Genomic DNA, 19,215 nt, shown 5'->3' on the forward strand with positions numbered 1-19,215 from the left:
ACAAGTTTAGCAGATTTCAGTTTTTGCCTGTGTGTCGGGATAAGATGAACCAGACAGTGATCAGAGAGTCCCAAGGCTGCACGGGGAACAGAGTGATAAGCATCCTTTAATGTTGTGTAGCAGTGGTCCGGTGTGTTAGTGTCCCTAGGGGTACACTTAATATGCTGTCTGTACTTTGGAAGTTCATGACTGAGGTTTGCTTTGTTAAAGTCCCCAAGAACAATGAGCAGGGAGTCTGGATGTTTTTTCTCCATGTCAGTTATCTGGTCGGCCAGGTGTAGTAACGCCCCAAACAGAACCGCTCCTCCAACTAGTAACACCGGGAAAGTTTGCGGGTCAATAAAGAGCGGTGGAATAGTATGAGCAGTTGAAAGTCCAATGTTTAAGAGCTCTTCTCTGGTAAAAGTTACCAGAGAGGGACAGCAGAAAACAGCGTTAATTAACAAAAACACAAAAAGCACTATGGAGCGTAATCCCGAGGCGGCCGTCTGCGGTGCCATCTTGGTTTATTATCCAAGGGATATCCAAGGGAATGTAATAATTTGACTGAAATAATGTTCTGGCCCGCCATGTAACGACTTGAAAAAATCTGGCCCGATGTCAGACTTATTGGCCGACCCCTGAAATAGAGGGTTCGCTGGGGAGGGGACTGGCAGTTAACATGTTGATTGGAGACCCTTCATTAGTTGGTTTTCTTTCAGACCCCAGTAACCCTTGATAACTAGCTCCCTAAAGACATGGAGTGAAATAACAAGAAAGCACCAACTGAAGGGAAGGACTGAAATCTTCAAGTGGTTTGCCTATGACCCAGATTTCATGCCCTGTAAGTAGGGTAAGGTTTAAGAGCTGGTCTGAAAGTGGTCTTACTGCATACTGCACTCTCCTACATAAACGTAAGACTTTAAGCTTCCAGGAACTAATGGACAACTTCAATCTGCAGAATCAAGATCATTTTAGGTATCTCCAAATCAGAGATTTTGTTAGCAAAAAAATTCCAAAAGAAGATATCACAATAGGATGGGACATCTTTGACATTTGACATTTTTCTGAAAGCCTATAATGATGCCAAAAACTAATGTCTGAATTATACTTTACTTTACAAAATTTAAAAAGGGATCATACTCAGTATTAAAGCAAGATGAGAAGCAGAGGGTAATCTCACAATATCACCAGAGGAAATGGACAGGATCTGAAGACAGCAATGGTTAACAGGGTGAACAGGCTATGGCTGGGTGGGTACTGTCCTTTAGTATCCTTTGGGCTCTGCGTAGGCACCTCACCTCACCGATATCACTGATGCTCGGGAGATGGTACCAATGATCTTCTGAGCAGTTTAATCACCTGCTGCAGAGCCCTCCGGTCCTGGGCCGTGCACATCCCATGCCAGTTAGTGACGTTTCCAGTCAGGATGCTTTCTACTGCTTCTCTAAAAACTGAAAAGAACTTTGCATGGGAATTTGGCCTTCTTAACCTCAAGAAATAATAACACTAACTCTAATAACATAACAGTAAATAACAATAGCAGTAACTCAAATAACTACTTGTTACAATCAAGGTATGCAGAATGCATCTCTGAATGCACAACATGTTCCACCTTGAAGCAGATGGGCTACAGCCGCAGAAGACCACACTGAGGCCTGCACCTATAATATTTTACTCCCTTATGTTCTGGTTCCCATGTTTTCCTCAAAAACATTATGTTATCTTTATTGTTACCTGTACCTCATTAACCATATCATTAATGTGAGATCATTCTGGGGACACATGTATTTTTATATATCATTATACGTGCTTTAAGACACCAGTAGAACATTCAGACAGGCTTTTTCTCAGGGCATAGGCCCCTTGGGGTGTTGTGATCCTACACCATTAGCTCTTACAGTCTTTGGGTCATATTTTTAAAAAAGTTTAATGTGTACCCTCTGGCTATACAGCCTTGCTTTGCATACACAACACATATGTTCCAGGGTCTTCATACACTCTGATCTATTCTCTTTGTAATAGAATAGTTATGAGGCTCTATGTTTCCAATACACTCTAGTTGCATGGCTTTACCACTTCTCACAAAATGCTAATGAGGACCTGTTTTCCATAGAATAGCAATTATGGCCTCTCACAGAGTGCAGAGTGGTGCCTTAAAGTTCAGTAGAATATAAAACACAGAACTGTAGGTGTTAGATGCTTTCTGAATATAATAGAAGATAGAATATTGAAAAGTTGATACCATTCTTATGTAGCATGTCTACATCGTTTTAATAAATTTATGAGAATTAATACCCAATTATGAATTTTAATATTCAGAAAATATTAATCCATAAATCTCTCGTTTCGGGGCACCACCAGAGTTCCAATCCGCCCAGAGTCTCCGGACCTCTGGGTATGGTTTTAATAATTATACAATTATTCACTAGTGATCAGTTAGTTAATAATCGCTCAATTATCTTAAATCAGTCAGTCAACCTCATATCGAAGGGTAAATTCTCTTGGCAGGGACTTGGAGACAGGCAATACACACAGAATTCCTTTGGTTAACTTACAGTGAAATTTATTAACTAACTAAGCTGAATATAAATGCGGTTACATATACATCAAAGAAATAAACAATGGCTAAACAATGAGAATGTGGAGGTCTATTGTGGGAGAATTTGACTCATACGGCAGCAAATGAATGAAATTAGATGATAACTCGGTTAAATTTGTCTAGGAGTTTCAAGGATTAAATATGCTGAACTAACCAACTATTGGACATCACTGAACACAGAATGCAGGGTTTTGGTCTTACTGCTTGTGTTTCCCCCAGCCGGGTGTTGGTCAGTGGCCTCACACTGGCTGAGATCCGTGCGTTCTCGGTTAGGACAGCTTAAATCTGTAGGCCAGTCGCTTTCTCTGCCAGGGAATTGCTCCAGAGGTCCGTCTTTTGTCGGCTTTAACGGAGAAACTTGCAGTGGGGCCCAACCCTGGTGCGGGTCAAAGGTTTGGTCGTCCTTTGTTACTGCTGGCAGGCCACATACCTGGGTCCGAGGAGGGATCAGTGGAAGTTAGCTCGACGGATAAGGCTTAAAAAGAACTTGGTCGTTCTTGAATTAAAACTAGTGTAACTTAACGGTCGAATAACTTTTAACATACAAAAGAAAAGAAAAGAAAAATAAGCAAGTAAAGTTGCTGGAATGAGGGAGAGCTGAGGTCGCTTCGCGTGTGTGTGGCTGGGAAACAAAGGACTTAGCTGCACCTGGAGATGGGGCACGCTGGGCGCATGCCGATATGCAGTATGAAGAGGCCAGGAACCAGCAGGGGACAAGAGAGAAGAGTCAAGAGGGCGAACGACAGCATGTGTCGCGCTTTTGTTGGTTGGGGCGTGGTTCCCAGAGGGCAGTCCTTTGTTTCCCTGAGTGCTTGTTTCTGATTCCCGAGGGACTGTCTTTCTTTAGACAATTTAAAGTTAATCAAAAACAAAACTATTGGCGCATATTGTAATCCAATATCTTCCCACAATCAAACCTCAATTGTCAAACGGCTGTACCGTTCTAAGTTTAAGCATTTGATAACAGGAAGAACAATTGTCAGTAGTTAGACCTTACAAGGTTAGCGCTTAGAAATCACAGATGAGAGGAACTTAACTTGCTTTCTAAATATAGGCTATTGGCTGTTACACGTTCTTTGAGAATATAAGCAAGACACACGAATGGCATTAGATTATTGACAAGATAAATACGGAGTGACATTTATACATAACGGCAACTCAGACGATGGCATGTAATACTTATTTTGTCCACTTGGGGGAGCTCAGGTTACATGACGATAGCTTGGATTAACCCTAAAACAATCTTTGATTAGGAGCTGTGGAATTTGGTTAGTTAACATTAAATTCAAGCTGGCACATTAATCGAGTATAGGATGACATTTCTTGATCATATCCTTTCTAAAAGAATTTTCAGTCAGAAAGTATTGTGAACAAGCATTGGTTACACATAAAATGAAGGAATGTATTTAACCTTGCTGAAAATTAAAACACTGCAAAATTAACTTATTTAGATTCTTTTCAGCAACAAAATCAACAACAGATAGCAACAAAATGGTAACATAACTACTAACCTAAGAGGCAGCGCCACTACTAACTTAGCAAAGATTATTATTTAAAGAGAACAACCGAAACATTGTTTTAGCTCAAGAAGGTAGGAATTGTTAAGTCCCCCTTTTGCACTCCTGGCTTATCACATTTGCACATCAGCTAAAAGAAGAGATGGGAGTGGTGTTTTATGGCCCAGCCATTCTATGGGAAAAAGGGATCAGAAGTCCGGCTTTGATGTCCTGAGGCACCCTATAGGGAGAGGGATTGGAATACTTCTTTTTGCTGTCCTGCTAAGTGTCTATTGACACCTTTATGGCTTCCTTAAGCAATGCATGTCTGATTGAGTCTCTGCAGACCCTTTACCAAACCCCAGGCGATGTCTCTAGTTTTTGCATGTCAAAAGGCCAACCTCCAGGGGAGGAAAAACTTTCCTACCCCCCTCCTTTTTCTCAGAGAGAGGGAAGGGATTTTTTAGTCTCCAAATTATTTGATATAAAATGCACAAATCCACACTGTTGGTACACAACACTTACATAGCAATATCCACTGAGAAAAAGGCTTTTGAACCCATACCTAAACCCAGCAAGTGTCAGTGAGCAGCACCACAATTCAGCACACACTAAGACCTGCTCTGAAATATCAGTAACATTAACCTAACTGTGCTGTGTATTGATACACCCATGTTGCCGTCCCTAGTGCTCAGATAGCAGGCAGATTTGTGACTGCGACTTTTTCTTTGGGTTCTGCCCTTTTGTCAGTTTTGTCTTGGATCTATAATATTTTCAAAACTATATAGACTTAAGTAACATGCCACATGAGTGATTTCTAGCCATGTCGAGACCTAGCCTATTCTATGCCCCAAGCTACTACCTATCTCCCTTTGGTCATATAGGCATCTTAATGGAGCCTGACAGAGTGGAAGCTGTAGCCGGTGTCTGCCTTACCCTTCACAACCTGTCTGATGTGGAAAGTTTAACAACGAGGACCCAATACCGACTGATGCTGCCACTGTCTGGGCCTACCTTCTGGTATCCTATTTTGGATGAGCAGCAAATCAAACGTCTCACATAATAGACTTGAACAAAAATTGCTACTGCTATACATTTATTAATTAGACCTACTGTATATACAACAACAAAAATAATAACAATAATCTAAAATGTTTGAAATATTAAACTGATAAACTTAATTTAATTTGTGATGCCAGATGCCAATGCCAAACTTACTTGGCTTGGCTCCTGCTTATATATTAGACATTTTAACTCCTTATGAACCTCACAGAGACAGAGCCTCTGCTGTTTGGGCCGCTAGGCTCTGGATCGATCTGCCCAAGGAAGTAAGGCTCTCATAGTCAGTGTCTTCTTTTAGGGCGGCTGTGGCTCAGGAGGTAGAGAGGGTTGCCCGTTAATCGGCTGTTCCGCCAGTGTATGAATGTGTGTGAATGTTAGTTTCTGTTTGAGCACTTAGGCTCAGTGTGTGAATGGTGAATGCAGATGCAGTGTAAAAGCACTTTGAGTGGTCGAAAAGACTAGAAAGGCACTATACAAATACAGAGCATTTACATTTTTAAATCTATTTTAAAAAACACACTTTGGTCGGAAGGCCTATCCTGATTTTATCTGCCTGTTTTATCTTACGGTTTGTATTTTATCTTCATGGTGGTGTTATGTGCCCCTTTTTTGCCCTGTGTTTATCTTTTGTAAAGCACTTTGTACTTTTGTTTGATAAGTCCTATATAAACAGTTAATCCTGTGCTGAATGTATTCTTTTTAAAATAATATACAGGTGCATCTCAGATCACAAATATCATGAAAAAGTAATTTTTTCCCAGTAATTTAATTTAAAAAGTCAAAGGCCTTTTTTGTTTTAATGATTACGTGATGTGTAAATTCTTAGAGCATTATAGTCTAAATTGTTATTATTAATTACTAGAGCAATAATAGCCTACACTGGCATCATTTAAAGTGTTATTTTTATCTTAATCATAGTTATGTTAGAGTTTGATTTTTATCGCCTTAAATGATGAGGTTATTGATGTAAGGTTGAATCATTCTCCCCTCAGGAATGTAGAAGTAGATATGTGTGAAAAGTGTGTTACAAAACATACACCAATATAATAGACAGCTAAAGTTAAGATCACAGTGTTAAAACGCTCTAGCTCTGTGTGTGTGTGTTCCTCTCTGTATCTGACTGCCTGGGCTCAGCAGAAGAACCTGTGTGTGTGTGTAGGCAGACATGTTGGGCAGAGGTAGAGGAGGACACAGAGCAGAGTGAGGGATCACAGTAAGACAGTGCACAGTAAGAATACCCTTTTTCTAGCACACTGCACAACAGACAACAGCTCATTCCACAATGTCGGCTTATGGTTGACTTATTATGGTTATGGTTGAGATATTATCATCAGCAGTAAGCATGTCAAGGACACGGCGAGCAGTGTAGCCAGGCCAAGAATATAACAATCATAGTGAAATAAAAGTGATAATCCACCAAATGCTGAAAGGCCAAAAGATGATAAAAAACACTCAAAACAGTCAAAGTGAAATAAAAATCCACCAAATGCTGAAAGGTCAGAAAATGATGACAGAAGAGAGACACCCAAATATCTGTGAATTTCCCCAGATCCAGGTGCAGCAGGAAAGAGAGCCAAGAGATTATGTAACACAGAGCAATTAAAGGACGTCCAGAAGAAGTTAAAAGTCAGTTGTTACATGTCTTCATGTCAACTTGGGTCTCTGTTCTGGAAACAGACAGGGACTCTACTTTGCATTGATCTCTGATCCTCTCCGGTGAAACTTTTGTACTCTAAGTGGTATCTATTTTTGTTGATAATAAACATGCTGGAAAAAGTTCAAGCTTTTTTATATCTGGTTTAAGTCTTGAATTTTTAACATGACATAGACCAGAAATATTTCACTTTACATGTTATGAATGTAGAACTTCTAGAAGAAGAAGTTTTACTTTTTGACCTAAACTAAGGGGGGAAATAACTTTTTCACAATATCCTAATTTTCAGTGATGCACCTGTGTTGTTAAAAAAAACTTTTAGTAATGAAATAGAACCAATAAAAGCATTGATATATAATCAAACTGATAAGAGTAGTAGTATCAATAAAATCCTAATGATACCCATCCCTAAACACCACTACAATTGTCAAATCAAAAAACAATTAATTAAGTGGGTCCCCATTAAAAGGTTGAGATATTGTAGTGTTGTTTAGGCATGGGTATCAATAGGATTTTATTGATTTTATCACTACATTGAAGAGCTATCAACATCACTAAAACTGTTGAGATCAGTAGATCTATGGATTGATTTTTATGTAGCTCATGATAATGAAATTAATAAGAATTTGTTTATAAAGATCAGTCCCCCCCTCCAAGTATGGTTCTCCCTGTAAAACGCGGCCATTTCCACCACTGCTCTATTTCAAAGCATATCAAAAATGCAACGAGAAGTTAGCAAGAGAGACATACTGGGGTTAAGCCTGTGTTGTCTCAAAGCACTTTGGACCTCAGCTGAAGCATTAACAGCTTAAGGCCTAAAGACCTTGACTTTTTATATTACCTCTCATTGACGGTATTTAGCAACAGATGGGCCACTAAATCTGGCTTAGTGCATAGTGTTTGTGCTTATGTGTCTATGTGTGCAGCTGTTATGTCCAAGCAGACTGTCAAGCAATCTTAAGAACTGAGCTGAACCAAAAAGCTTAGATACATAAAACTATATATATAAATTTGAGATAAGGAGAAACTTTGCTGATTTTCACCCAGCTTTGTATCATTACAGTGTCGGTAGTATATGCAAATATGTTAACTTACCAGCAAAAGTCTGCTGGGGCTGTTGCTCAAAATTACAGATTCTACATTCTACCACATTTTATTTTTGTTTGCCTGCCTCCAGACATATGGATCATCACTCCAAAATCCAAACATCCTATCTACTGGAAGACTATGGCACAATCAGCCATTAGGGGAATTACGTTGTATGTACGGGAAAAATCTCCCCATGCCAGGGACAGCTGGTATTGCCGCTGCAGTAAATGTGCACCAATGGAAACAGATTTGGAGTCGCTGTGCATTATTCTAAAGCTTTGGGCCACATATGGACAGTGGAATGCTTGAGATATACTGCAGGGGGTGAAACAGGCATCTAAGCATAAGGGCAATAGTGAACGAGTTTTGTTACTAGCACGGTTAGCCCAGTTACCCGGTAGTGCTATCAGAGTTAAGCCGGTGGAGCATAGTGTAACTGCAGTAGTGTTTTGTTACTATCACGGCACGACAGTGTAAAAGCATACAAAATGTTTTTTATGAGGCTTAGAACATACATATGGTTTGTTACCCAGTAGTGCCATCGGAGTTTAGCCAGTGGGGAGAAATGGACGTCTAAGCATTGAGTAAGTGCAATAGTCACTATTTTGTTACAAGTACGGCTGGTCAAGTTTGTTACCCTATAGTGTTATCAGAGTTTAGCTGGTGGGGTTAAATGGACATCTGAGTGCAGAGTAAGTGAAATAGTGACAATGATTGGTTACTTGCATGGCAACGATATGGTGTAAAAACATACAATGCACATTTTTTATCTTTCTACCACATAGTAATGTGGTTAATGTTAGGGCCAACAGACCATAAACACATACCAAATAATACTAGCTACCCTCACTTTTAAACATTCACTAGACCAAGATGTTTGGTTACAGACATTTCTTTACAACAATACATAATAATAATATAATTTAAGGTTTCTAAAATGAATAATGTCTGGTTTTGCTCAGTAAGGATGCTGATATAATTTGATCTTCTCTTGAGTCCATCAAACTTCCCAAAGTAGGATATCTACTTTGGGATGTGTCTTACTCTCTATCTATCTATCTATCTATCTATCCCACCACTATTTAACACCACTGAGGTGCCCTTGAGCAAGTCCCATAACCCCAACAGCTCCACTGGAGCTGCTTAGTGGCCAGCGGGCTGCGGTTGTACTTCCAGGTGTGACTGTGTAACAATGTGATCAGGGCCTTCCTGCAAAAGAGAGGCTTCCTCTCAGTGAAGCTCCCCTGACAAAATAAAGGTTAAAAAAAACAAAAATGGGACAGAAATGATACAGCCTAAAATATATAGGATACGTGTACACAGAGGAAAGCCTTACTACAATTATTAGTGTAGCATGGAGACTGTGATGTTACCAAATTGCCATGACTTTTTGTACTTACTCTTTTCTCTGTCTTTTTATTTGGCCAACAACACTCAGCAATAGTTGTTTAATATGAGTTAGGTTCTTAAGTTTACCATTTGTCATATTATCCTAATTATCTGGCATCCTCCACATAGTATTTTAGTTTGTTTCTGGGACAGGGGGCACCCTTAGTTATTCAACTGTAGAAAGCCAACTAATCTGCCACTTAACATCATAGTGAGCAAAACCTGAACACAAAGGTAGATCTACAATATTAGCCCAAGATCAGTTCACACACAGGCTTATCACCATGTTAGTTGTAGTAAGAGATGCACTGATTTAATTTTTCCTGGCTGATTCCAATTGTCGATTATTGAAAGGTCTGACCTGCCGATTCCGAATATTTCTTTCTAACAACTATAACTGACAGCATACACAAACATCTTTGTAACTTTTCTTTATTGGAAAATTCTTTTTTATTAGGATCAGCACCAGCATAAATTTGAGCTATTCTTACTGGCATCCTTCAAGTATATGATCATAATCAAAGACTGATTATTAGATAACATTGACATTTTCACTTTAAGGAGCTGTTTTGCTAAAAAAGGTACAAATAAAATCCAACAAAAAAATTAGGTCATTTTAAAATGACAATATTTGAAAGAATACATTACCCTATTTCTATTATTTTATTACTATTTTAATCCTACTTAATTCTCCACCATATTTTAGTGTTTACTCTGAAACATCAGGAATCTGCTCTCCTTGCTTTTCAGACACAAAAGCACACACCTACACATTTCTCTCTCTCTCTCTACGCATGTATTTGTCAGTAGTTTTATAAAACACAACTGGTATTTTCCCCCGCAATTCTGTTTTCACAGCAGCAAATGAGCCACGTGCGGAGGTGGCTTGTTATTAATTACCTATAGAGCCACCGTGGTATGAATGACAACAGCTGGGTTCACTGTTGCTTTGCCTGCTCCATGCTTTAATTATCCACCGTGTCTTCTAACTTAACATAACAATGCGTCTCTTTCTGTGTGTTTCTTTGCAGCTGTAAATAGTGAGCGTTATGTCATCTTCACTCCATTGAAGAACTTTCCCAACTAAGACATGTTTTAGTGTGTGTACGGCTGTGACAATAGCCAGTTACTGTCTGTGCCGCTGTGCACATGATGTGAAACACCGTGCGTGTAACGTTCAGTGTGATCGGCAGAAAATGGGATATTTGATGCCACTCGGCCCGGTCACCGGTCAGGGCTGATTAAGCTGTAAATCGGCCTATTCCAGTCCCTATTCAATCGATTGGCCCATCTCTAGTTCTAGTGAGTGACTTACTATCCAACAAGCTATTAGAAAAGTTACCAAACAAGCTAGGTAATGTTAGAATAGATAATATAGTGGACTCATGGGAAAACACATTGGTTATCATAATTTGTTGTCATGATTAATTTATTAATGACTCAACATCCTATGTATTAAAGAGAAGAAATCAGTTCATCTGATGTTCTAAGTAAATAAAATAGCCCTGACAGCCATACTGGAGTTTCACACCTACTGAAGCAGTTAAAAATTTCAATTCAATTCAGTTTTATTTATATAGCGCCAAATCACAACAGTTATCTCAAAGCACTTTTCATAAAAGAGTAGGTCTAGACCATACTCTGTGATGATATTTACAGAAACCCAACAGTTCCCACCAAGAGCAAGCACTAGGCGACAGAGGCAATGAAAAACTTCCTTTTAAGAGGCAGAAACCTCGAGCAGAACCATGGCTCAGGGTGGGCAGCCATCTGCCTCGACCGGTTGGGGTGAGAGAGAGAGAGAGAGAGAGCAAGAGAGGAACAGAGAGAAAGAGAGAGAGGGATGGAAGGAGAGAGAGAGAGGGGAGGGAGGCAGCCTACACAATATACACACAGAGGTACAGACAGTAAAGGTGATGTTGCACAGATCCAGACTCCACAGCTCCAGAGCCAGAAACACCTGCGGGAAGTGATAGGAAGAGAAAGGAGAGGGACGAGAAAGCACAAGACTACCGGAAAGGGGAGAAGTCGAGTTAGTAACATGCAATAATGGGATGAGGTTGCATACAGAGGGAGAGAGAGAGAGCAGCTCAGTGCATCATGGGAAATCCCCCGGCAGTCTAGGCCTATAGCAGCATAACTAAGGGATGGTTCAGGACTCACCTGAGCCAGCCCTAACTATAAGCTTTATCAAAGAGGAAAGTCTTAAGCCTACTCTTAAATGTGGAGATGGTGTCTGCCTCCTGAACCCAAACTGGAACCTGGTTCCACAGGAGAGGAGCTTGATAGCTGAACGCTCTGGCTCCTAGTCTACTTTTGGAGACTCTAGGAACCACAAGTAACCCTGCATTCTGGGAGCGCAGTGCTCTGCTGCTCTGCAGAGCTCTTTAAGATAAGATGGTGCCTGAATATAAAGAGCTTTGTAGGTGAGAAGAATGATTTTAAGTTCTATTCTGGATTTTACAGGAAGCCAATGCAGAGAAGCTAAGACAGGAGAAATATGATCTCTTTTCCTGGTTCCTGTCAGAACACGTACTGCAGCATTCTGGAACAGAGTCTTAATGGACTTTTTCGAGCAGCCTAATAATAAGGGATGCAGTAATCCAGCCTAGAAGTAACAAATGCATTGACTAGTTTTTCTGCATCATTTTTAGACAGGATGTTCCTGATTTTTGCATTTTTCCATTACGTAGGTGAAAAAAGGCGGTCTTTGAAATTTGCGAGACTTAAACGACATGTCCTGATCAAAGATAACTCCAAGGTTCCTCACAGTGGTGCTGGAGGCCAGGGCGATGCCATCAAGAGAAACTATATCTTTAGATAATGCGTCACAGAGGTGCTTGGGCCCCAGAACAATAACTTCAGTTTTATCTGAGTTTAACATTAGAAAATTACAGGTCATCCAGGTTTTAAAATCTTGAAGGCACATTTGAAGTTTAGCTAACTGATGAGTTTCATCTAGCTTGATCGATAGATATAACTGAGTATCATCTGCATAACAGTGAAGGTTTATGGAATGTTTCCTGATAGTATTGCCTAAAGGAAGCATACATAAAGTGAAGAGGATTAGTCTGAGCACAGAAAAAGGGATTCTGTGGGAACACTATTAAATGTTCAATTTCAATACCATATACCAAAACAAGGTCGAGGGTGTGGTTAATAAAACAGTGAGTCGGTTCATGAACACTTTGAGAGAAGCCAATGGAATCTAACAGAGAGATAAACACAGTACTAAAGCTGTCATTCTCAACGTCCACATGAATATTAAAATCCCCTACAATAATAACTTCGTCCGTTTCAAGGACTAAAGTTGACAAAAATTCAGAGTATGGACCAGGTGCTCGGTACACTATAAAACATAGAATTGGTTGCAGTGATTTCCAACTTGGGTGTGAAAGACTAAGAACATGGCTTTCAAATGAGTTATAGTTTAGTTTATGTTTAGAGCTAATTAGTAGGGTAGAGTCGTAGATAGTTGCAACTCCACCTTCTCGGCCTGTGCCTTGAGGAATGAGAGTATTATATGACTGGGAGGGGTGGATTCATTTAGACTAACATATTCTCCATCACCCAGCCAGGTTTCAGGAGGAGCAGAGAAATGTGTTAGACTGCGACTCTGCCTCCTGGTCTCAACTCTGGTTTGTCGTGGATTTGGTCCACTAACAAACCAGATTTCTAGAAATGAGAGCTGCTCCTTCCCAAGTGGGATGGATGCCGTCTCTCCGAATCATACGTCATCACTGGTCAGATTTGGCAGGGGTCCAGAGAAAACTACGGGGTCCGACATTGTTTTTGTATATATACACACTAGCTCAACATTAATCTTAGTGACCTCCGATTGGCGTAACCGGGAGTCATTACTGCCGACATGAATAACAATCTTACTGTATTTACATTTATCCTTGGCCGGCAGTTTCAAATAAGACTCAATGTCGTCCGCTCTGGCCCCAGGGATCTACTTAACTATGACAGCTGGCTTCGCTAACTTCACGTTTCTAAAAATGGAACTGCCAATGATCAGAGTTGGTTTCTCAGTGGGTGTGTCGCTGAGTGGGGAAGATCTGTTATAAACGTGAACAGGTTGGTGGTGACCCGTGGGCTTTGAATGCTTATGACTATTCCTGCTTCAGATAGTCGCCCAGCCACCCTTTCCTGGCTGCTCAGGAGATGCCGGGGGACGGCTACCACAGGCTAACAGGGGACTGGCTAGCTACAGTAGCTAACGACTGATCTACTAAGGTGGGTGGGTCCTGACCACCCTGTCCCCCTGCGATTTCCACCTATGGATGTAGCAATCCCAAGACACAGCAACATCAAGAAGAAGTAACACGAGAAACTCGAAAAAACACCAAGGGCTGAAAGCTAGAATAGGAGCACTGGGGGCTGTGACCCCCAAACTGGGAGAGTGGCTGCAACAGATTCCAGGTACAACATCTGAAGTCTCTGTCCAGAAGAGTGCAAACTCCCAGGCTTCTGGTTGAGGACCCGAGGTTGAGGATGACACATACCAACTTGACAACAGCCCGCCTTCCTCTTCAAAAACAGTGCTAATTCTAATTCCTGCTAGGGTCAGGACTTATCTCTTTGAGTAGATTTTAGTATGTTTTTTGTTACTGTTAAAAATAGGTAGTGTAGCTACAATTTACCCGTATTATATATTTGCCTTACTGACTAATTTACTTTAAATAAAATTTAAATCGTTTGTATGGGTTGTATTTACCACCCTCCAAAATCCTTTTTTACAGTGTACCATTGTGGAAAATAAAGATACAAATGTAACTCCCAAGAGGACAATCAATGGTCCTTCTTTCTTCTTGTTCTACTTCTTCAATTACTTGCCGCTTAACCCTTTTTTGACGGATGAAAAATATGTTTTTTTCATGATTTAGGTACTGAACCTTATTCTACTGATATTTTCCATTGGCATGGCATAATGTATTCTTTGGATGCTTGATATATTCTTGTGTCATCATTTCAGATTTTTTCTGCCCCCTCACTGTTCTTCTGTTTGGAAAACAGAATCTTACCAACTGCATTTGGATTATGCCATTAAATATTTATTCTATGCAGAAGAAAAAGGCCTCATGTTAGCTTAGTGAGAGCTCTACTCCCAACCTCCAGAAGTCCTACCTGTTGGAGACATCTCAGGGACACTGGCACTGTAGGGATCATCAGGGAACCGTGGCTCATTGTCATTGATGTCCTGTACTTTGATGACGAACTCAGACTCTGGCTCTAGAGGGAGGCCTGTGTGGAGGTCAAAAGCCTGGGCCTTCAGTGTGTAGTAGGACTTTTCCTCCCTGTAAATCAACAAGTTTTACATACACATAAAATGCACTAATGTTAATATGTCTAATCAACAGAGACTACAGTAGGATTATGTAGTCCGGCTTTAAAATATCTTTTACAAACTATATTTTTTCCTACTCTTCCTCCTCCTCACCCTCATCTTCTTACTCTGTTTTTCTCTGTGGCTGTTTATTACACTGGTTATGGTATGTAAGGTACACGTAAAAATTTCCTAAGTAGTGTTACAAATGTTGATTTGAATTACAGTACATACTGGTTATGCCCCACTACACATTTAATTCCCTCTATAGGGAGTACTGAATACTGACCTCATAAACAGAAAAAAAGCATCTGTCATTTTTCAGTGGTGTTAAAATGATCTATATGTACCTGATAAATGACAGTCATGAAAAATGACATTTGTCTGTAAGCAAAGCAAAGGCAGAAGTAGTGTTACACTGTTATCTTATCACAAAGGAAAAGAAAAAGGAGAATGGATGGTTTAACAGGGCTTGTGACTCTAACACAGGAAACTATGGTTATGCAGCAGTTAACATTGCTGTTTCATTTTACCCAAATTTAATTATGCACACCTCCCAAAAAAACAAAGGATCCTACCTTACGGTGGTAACACAAATCTCTAAATGGTATTAGCCTCTCTGTTTGTTATCTTCTCCAAATATTGAATGAAAGGTTGCTAGATGCCATCAAATAAGGACCCCTGATGTTTGAAGGGGCACCACCCCATTCTCGGGGGAAAGGAAATTAAATAAAAATGCAATCAAATTAATCAAATCATTCAGTCCTATACCTGATACTGTATATTGTCTGCTGTTCTTTTCAGTCCTGGCTGGATCATTGTTGCTTGTAGTGTTCTGTCTTGTGTCATGTCATCTCCTGCTTGTACCCTGTCTGTTTATGTGGATATTTGGATTCTCTCTTTGGATTAAGCTTTTGTTGAAGGACTCTTTGTGTTTGGACTCTCTTCTCCATGCCTATACGTAAGCCTGTGTTCCTCAGCTCGAAGTAAAATCTCACCAACTGCATCTGCCTGCACCGTATGTTGCATTTGGGCCCACTGCCTGCCAGCTAAGGGTTGCCTGTGTCAAGACTACGCCCCAATTTTAACTACACCTTAGTTACCACCCACCGTATCTCCACTCCACCATACCACACTTCACAAACCATCACAATACTATACATCTATGCAGACAGGTGGGGGGTTGATGGTGGTTGGGATCTCATTGGCCCAGTTTCCTGCCTCGGGCTTCTGCTCATGTCCGAGGCAGGTAGCGTGTCCTTATTCCTGGGATCCGTAGACTTCTCTCCTCGCCAGGGCCCTCTTCAGCGGGGGTGATGCTCCTGCAGCTGTCCTCTGCCAGCTCTTCTATGACGAGTGCATGTAGTTGTCCCAGGGGCGCATGGTCAGGGCTGTTGTGGTGGGTCTTGGCCTGCTCCCTTTGGGGTGGCTTTCTGGGGGGGCAGTGCCATCATCCGGGATCTGGGCCGGCCACACACACACTCACAGGCACACACAGGCAGACACGCACACACCCATATTTGGGTTGTCTGTGGTTGTCAACAAGTAGTTGCCGTGTTATTTATGCTTTTCATTGAGTTATTTATTTAAATGAATTGTTATTAACTTGCCTCTGATTGTTGAGCTCTGTTGTTTATTTGTTTTGCTTGACTGTGTTCTCCTGCATTTCTTTTCTTTTCGCTGCTGTTTGCTGCTGTAGTTTGGCTTGCTGTCTTCACAGTGGGGAATTTAACCTAGGTTTCTCACACCAAACAAATGTGTCTTATCCATTGCGCCATCACTCCCCCTCATCCAAGTTTAATTCTGTCATTTGATATAATGACTATTTCTGATAGCTGATAGTGGGCGCAAATACGCTACTTGGGCCCCATTTGATCTCTGTTTTCAACAGCTCCCTATCTACTGGTTGTGTCCCTGATTATTTTAAAACGGCTTGCGTGAACCCACTTTTAAAGAAACCTGGTTTAGATCCCTCCCTCCCACATAATTTTAGACCAATTTCAAAACTGCCTTTTATTGCAAACATTCTAGAAAGAATTGTGTCCAAACAGCTGCTCACTGTGCTGGAAAATATCAAATTATTTGAAAAGTTTCAGTCTGGTTTTAGGAAGTACCACAGCACTGAGACTGCCCTGCTTAAAGTCACCAATGACCTTTTAATGTCTGCTGATGAAGGTATGTGCTCAGTCCTGGTACTCCTGGACCTTAGCGCTGCTTTTGACACCATTGATCACAACATCATGTTAGACAGACTGAGGCACTGGGTGGGGATCTCTGGTACTGCTCTAGAATGGTTTTCATGGTTTTGCGTGTCTGTAAACAACTATGTCTCTTCATTCTGTCCAGTTAAATATGGTGTGCCTCAGGGGTCGGTCTTAGGACCCATTTTGTTTTCCTTGTATCTGCTTCCCCTTGGACATATTATCCATAAACATGGCATTTCTTTTCATATTTATGCTGATGAAGGACACCGAGACCATTTTACACGCCTTCATCTCATCACGCCTGGATTATTGCAACAGCCTTTTCACCTGTTTAACCCAAAAATCTATTGATCGACTCCAGACTGTCCAGAACTCAGCTGCCAGGCTTTTAACCAGAACAAAGAAATATGACCACATTACTCCTATTTTAGCTTCATTACACTGGCTCCCAGTATGTTTTAGAATTGACTTTAAAATTCTATTGATCACTTTTAAAGCTCTTCATGGCCTCTCGCCTTGTTATATTTCTGACCTTTTAGTCCCATACGCACCAGCACGTACCTTGAGATCCTCGGGCAGAGGTCTGTTGTCTGTTCCAGAGTCTCGACTGAAAACTAAAGGGGACAGAGCGTTTTCTGTCAGGGCCCCGAGGCTCTGGAACAGCCTGCCCGAGGAAATCAGGTCGGCTGAGTCGGTGAACTCTTTTAAGTCCCTTCTTAAAACATACTTTTATAGGAGAGCTTTCCCCGATCTTATTTGACATTATTTTATCCCTTTTATTTTATTGTATTTTACTAATTTTATATTAAATTTTCATGCTCTTATCTTTTTTGTATTATTCTTTACACTTGTTAAAGCACTTTGTAACTTGTTTTTGAAAAGTGCTCTACAAATAAGGATTATTATTATTATTATATTACTACCTTTTATCAAATAATAATAATAGTAATAATAATAATGATTAGATGATGATAACTATTTTTATAGCACCTTTCAAGGGACCTAAGGACACTTTACACATAACCACACAAACACAACAAACAGTAGAACAACAAAAGGAGGTCATTATAGATAGAAGAGATGGGTTTTTAGCAAATTTTAAGTGTCCAAACAGGTAACATTGCGGATATCTGGGGGGATGGTGTTCCCGAGGGTGGGGGTTGCGACACTGAAGGCTCTGTCCCCAAAAGTCTGCAGTCTGGTGTGGGGGATGGAGCGCAAGCCCTTGTTTGTGAATCGCAGATTCCATGAGGAGGTGTAGGGATGGAGAAGATCCAGAAGATACAGGGGGGCAATGGCGTGACTGGATTTAAAGGTGAGGAAGAGGATTTTTTAGATGATGCAAAATTTGTTGTTGAGGTTGTAGAATGCAGACTTAGTAATGAGTTTGACATGAGACTAGAATGAGATGGTGGAGTCCAAAATGACACCAAGGTTGAGGACTTCTTGGGATGGAGAGATGGATCAACCATCCACTTTGAGGAGTAGATCTTTCACCCTCTGGAGCAGTGGCTTGGGACATTAGGTAATTCACTACAATTATTTTAATGCCTTTAAGCCTTGTATTCGGGGGCAGAGCTAGACTGTCAGCACAGTGGGGGCGGTGCTTCATCGTGGGCCCACCTGCTACAAAGACATATTAACCAAGTTTACATGACCCCAGATTCACTCTCTCTGTCTGAGTCACTGCTGCTGGAGCAGCCTTTCTACTAAATGTTTTTGCTTACACCAGAAGCGCTGCAGTGCGTCCATAGACTGAGTGCGTCCAGGAAGCATCCCAGTGTCAAGCAGCACAACGCAGATGAACCGGGCAGGAAGTCAGACTCAGAAACAATAAAATAAGATTATTACAGACTTCCGATTTTATATCCACAATAAACATAGTTAAATCAGACAAAAAAGAAACATTTTTACTACGTAGCCTACTTAATCATAGTAGAAGCATAAAAAGTAAGCACTAATCACCAAATCAACAAATCTAAACATGGTCGGCAAAGTACGACAGGTAAAACGCTCTTATTCTGAAATGCTCCCTGTGGTAGTTGCTAGATGCACCCGTCAAGACGAGAAATGAAAGCAATTTTGTTTGAAATACAAATGTTACTTTATGATTTATGTTTATTAAAATGTGTCTCCTTAGAATCTAGTGTGTTTGTTGGTAATTGTCATTGTCGTGGTGGTTTATCATTGAAACCATGAGTGAAGGGACTGTTTCCTTTCATAAGAGCTGCTGAATTCTCCCAGGTACAGCGTATTGTAACATAGAGAGTCACTCACTTCCGCTTCTGGCTCATGGGACCTTATTTTGGAAAAATAATGTATAATTTTGCAAGTCAAGAAAGTCGCATTTTATTGTAAAACAGTAAAGTTACATGTCGTTTTGTGTGAAACCGCTCAATGAACTACATCTC

The 19,215-nt window shown here is 40.6% G+C and overlaps 1 protein-coding gene across 1 annotated transcript in view; it reads right to left on the reverse strand.

Moving 5' to 3' along the window:
• Positions 1-19,215, reverse strand: part of cdh12a (cadherin 12, type 2a (N-cadherin 2)) — a 150,844-nt gene that overhangs the window by 96,448 nt on the left and 35,181 nt on the right. The window contains 1 exon segment of the mRNA XM_038717161.1: positions 14,402-14,571. Coding sequence (XP_038573089.1) covers positions 14,402-14,571 — 170 coding nt within the window.

The sequence above is a fragment of the Micropterus salmoides genome, unplaced genomic scaffold (genome assembly GCF_014851395.1).
Source record: "Micropterus salmoides isolate LMB-PRFRI ecotype aquatic unplaced genomic scaffold, ASM1485139v1 Ms_hic_scaffold_14, whole genome shotgun sequence".
In the NCBI taxonomy this organism is placed as follows: domain Eukaryota; kingdom Metazoa; phylum Chordata; class Actinopteri; order Centrarchiformes; family Centrarchidae; genus Micropterus; species Micropterus salmoides.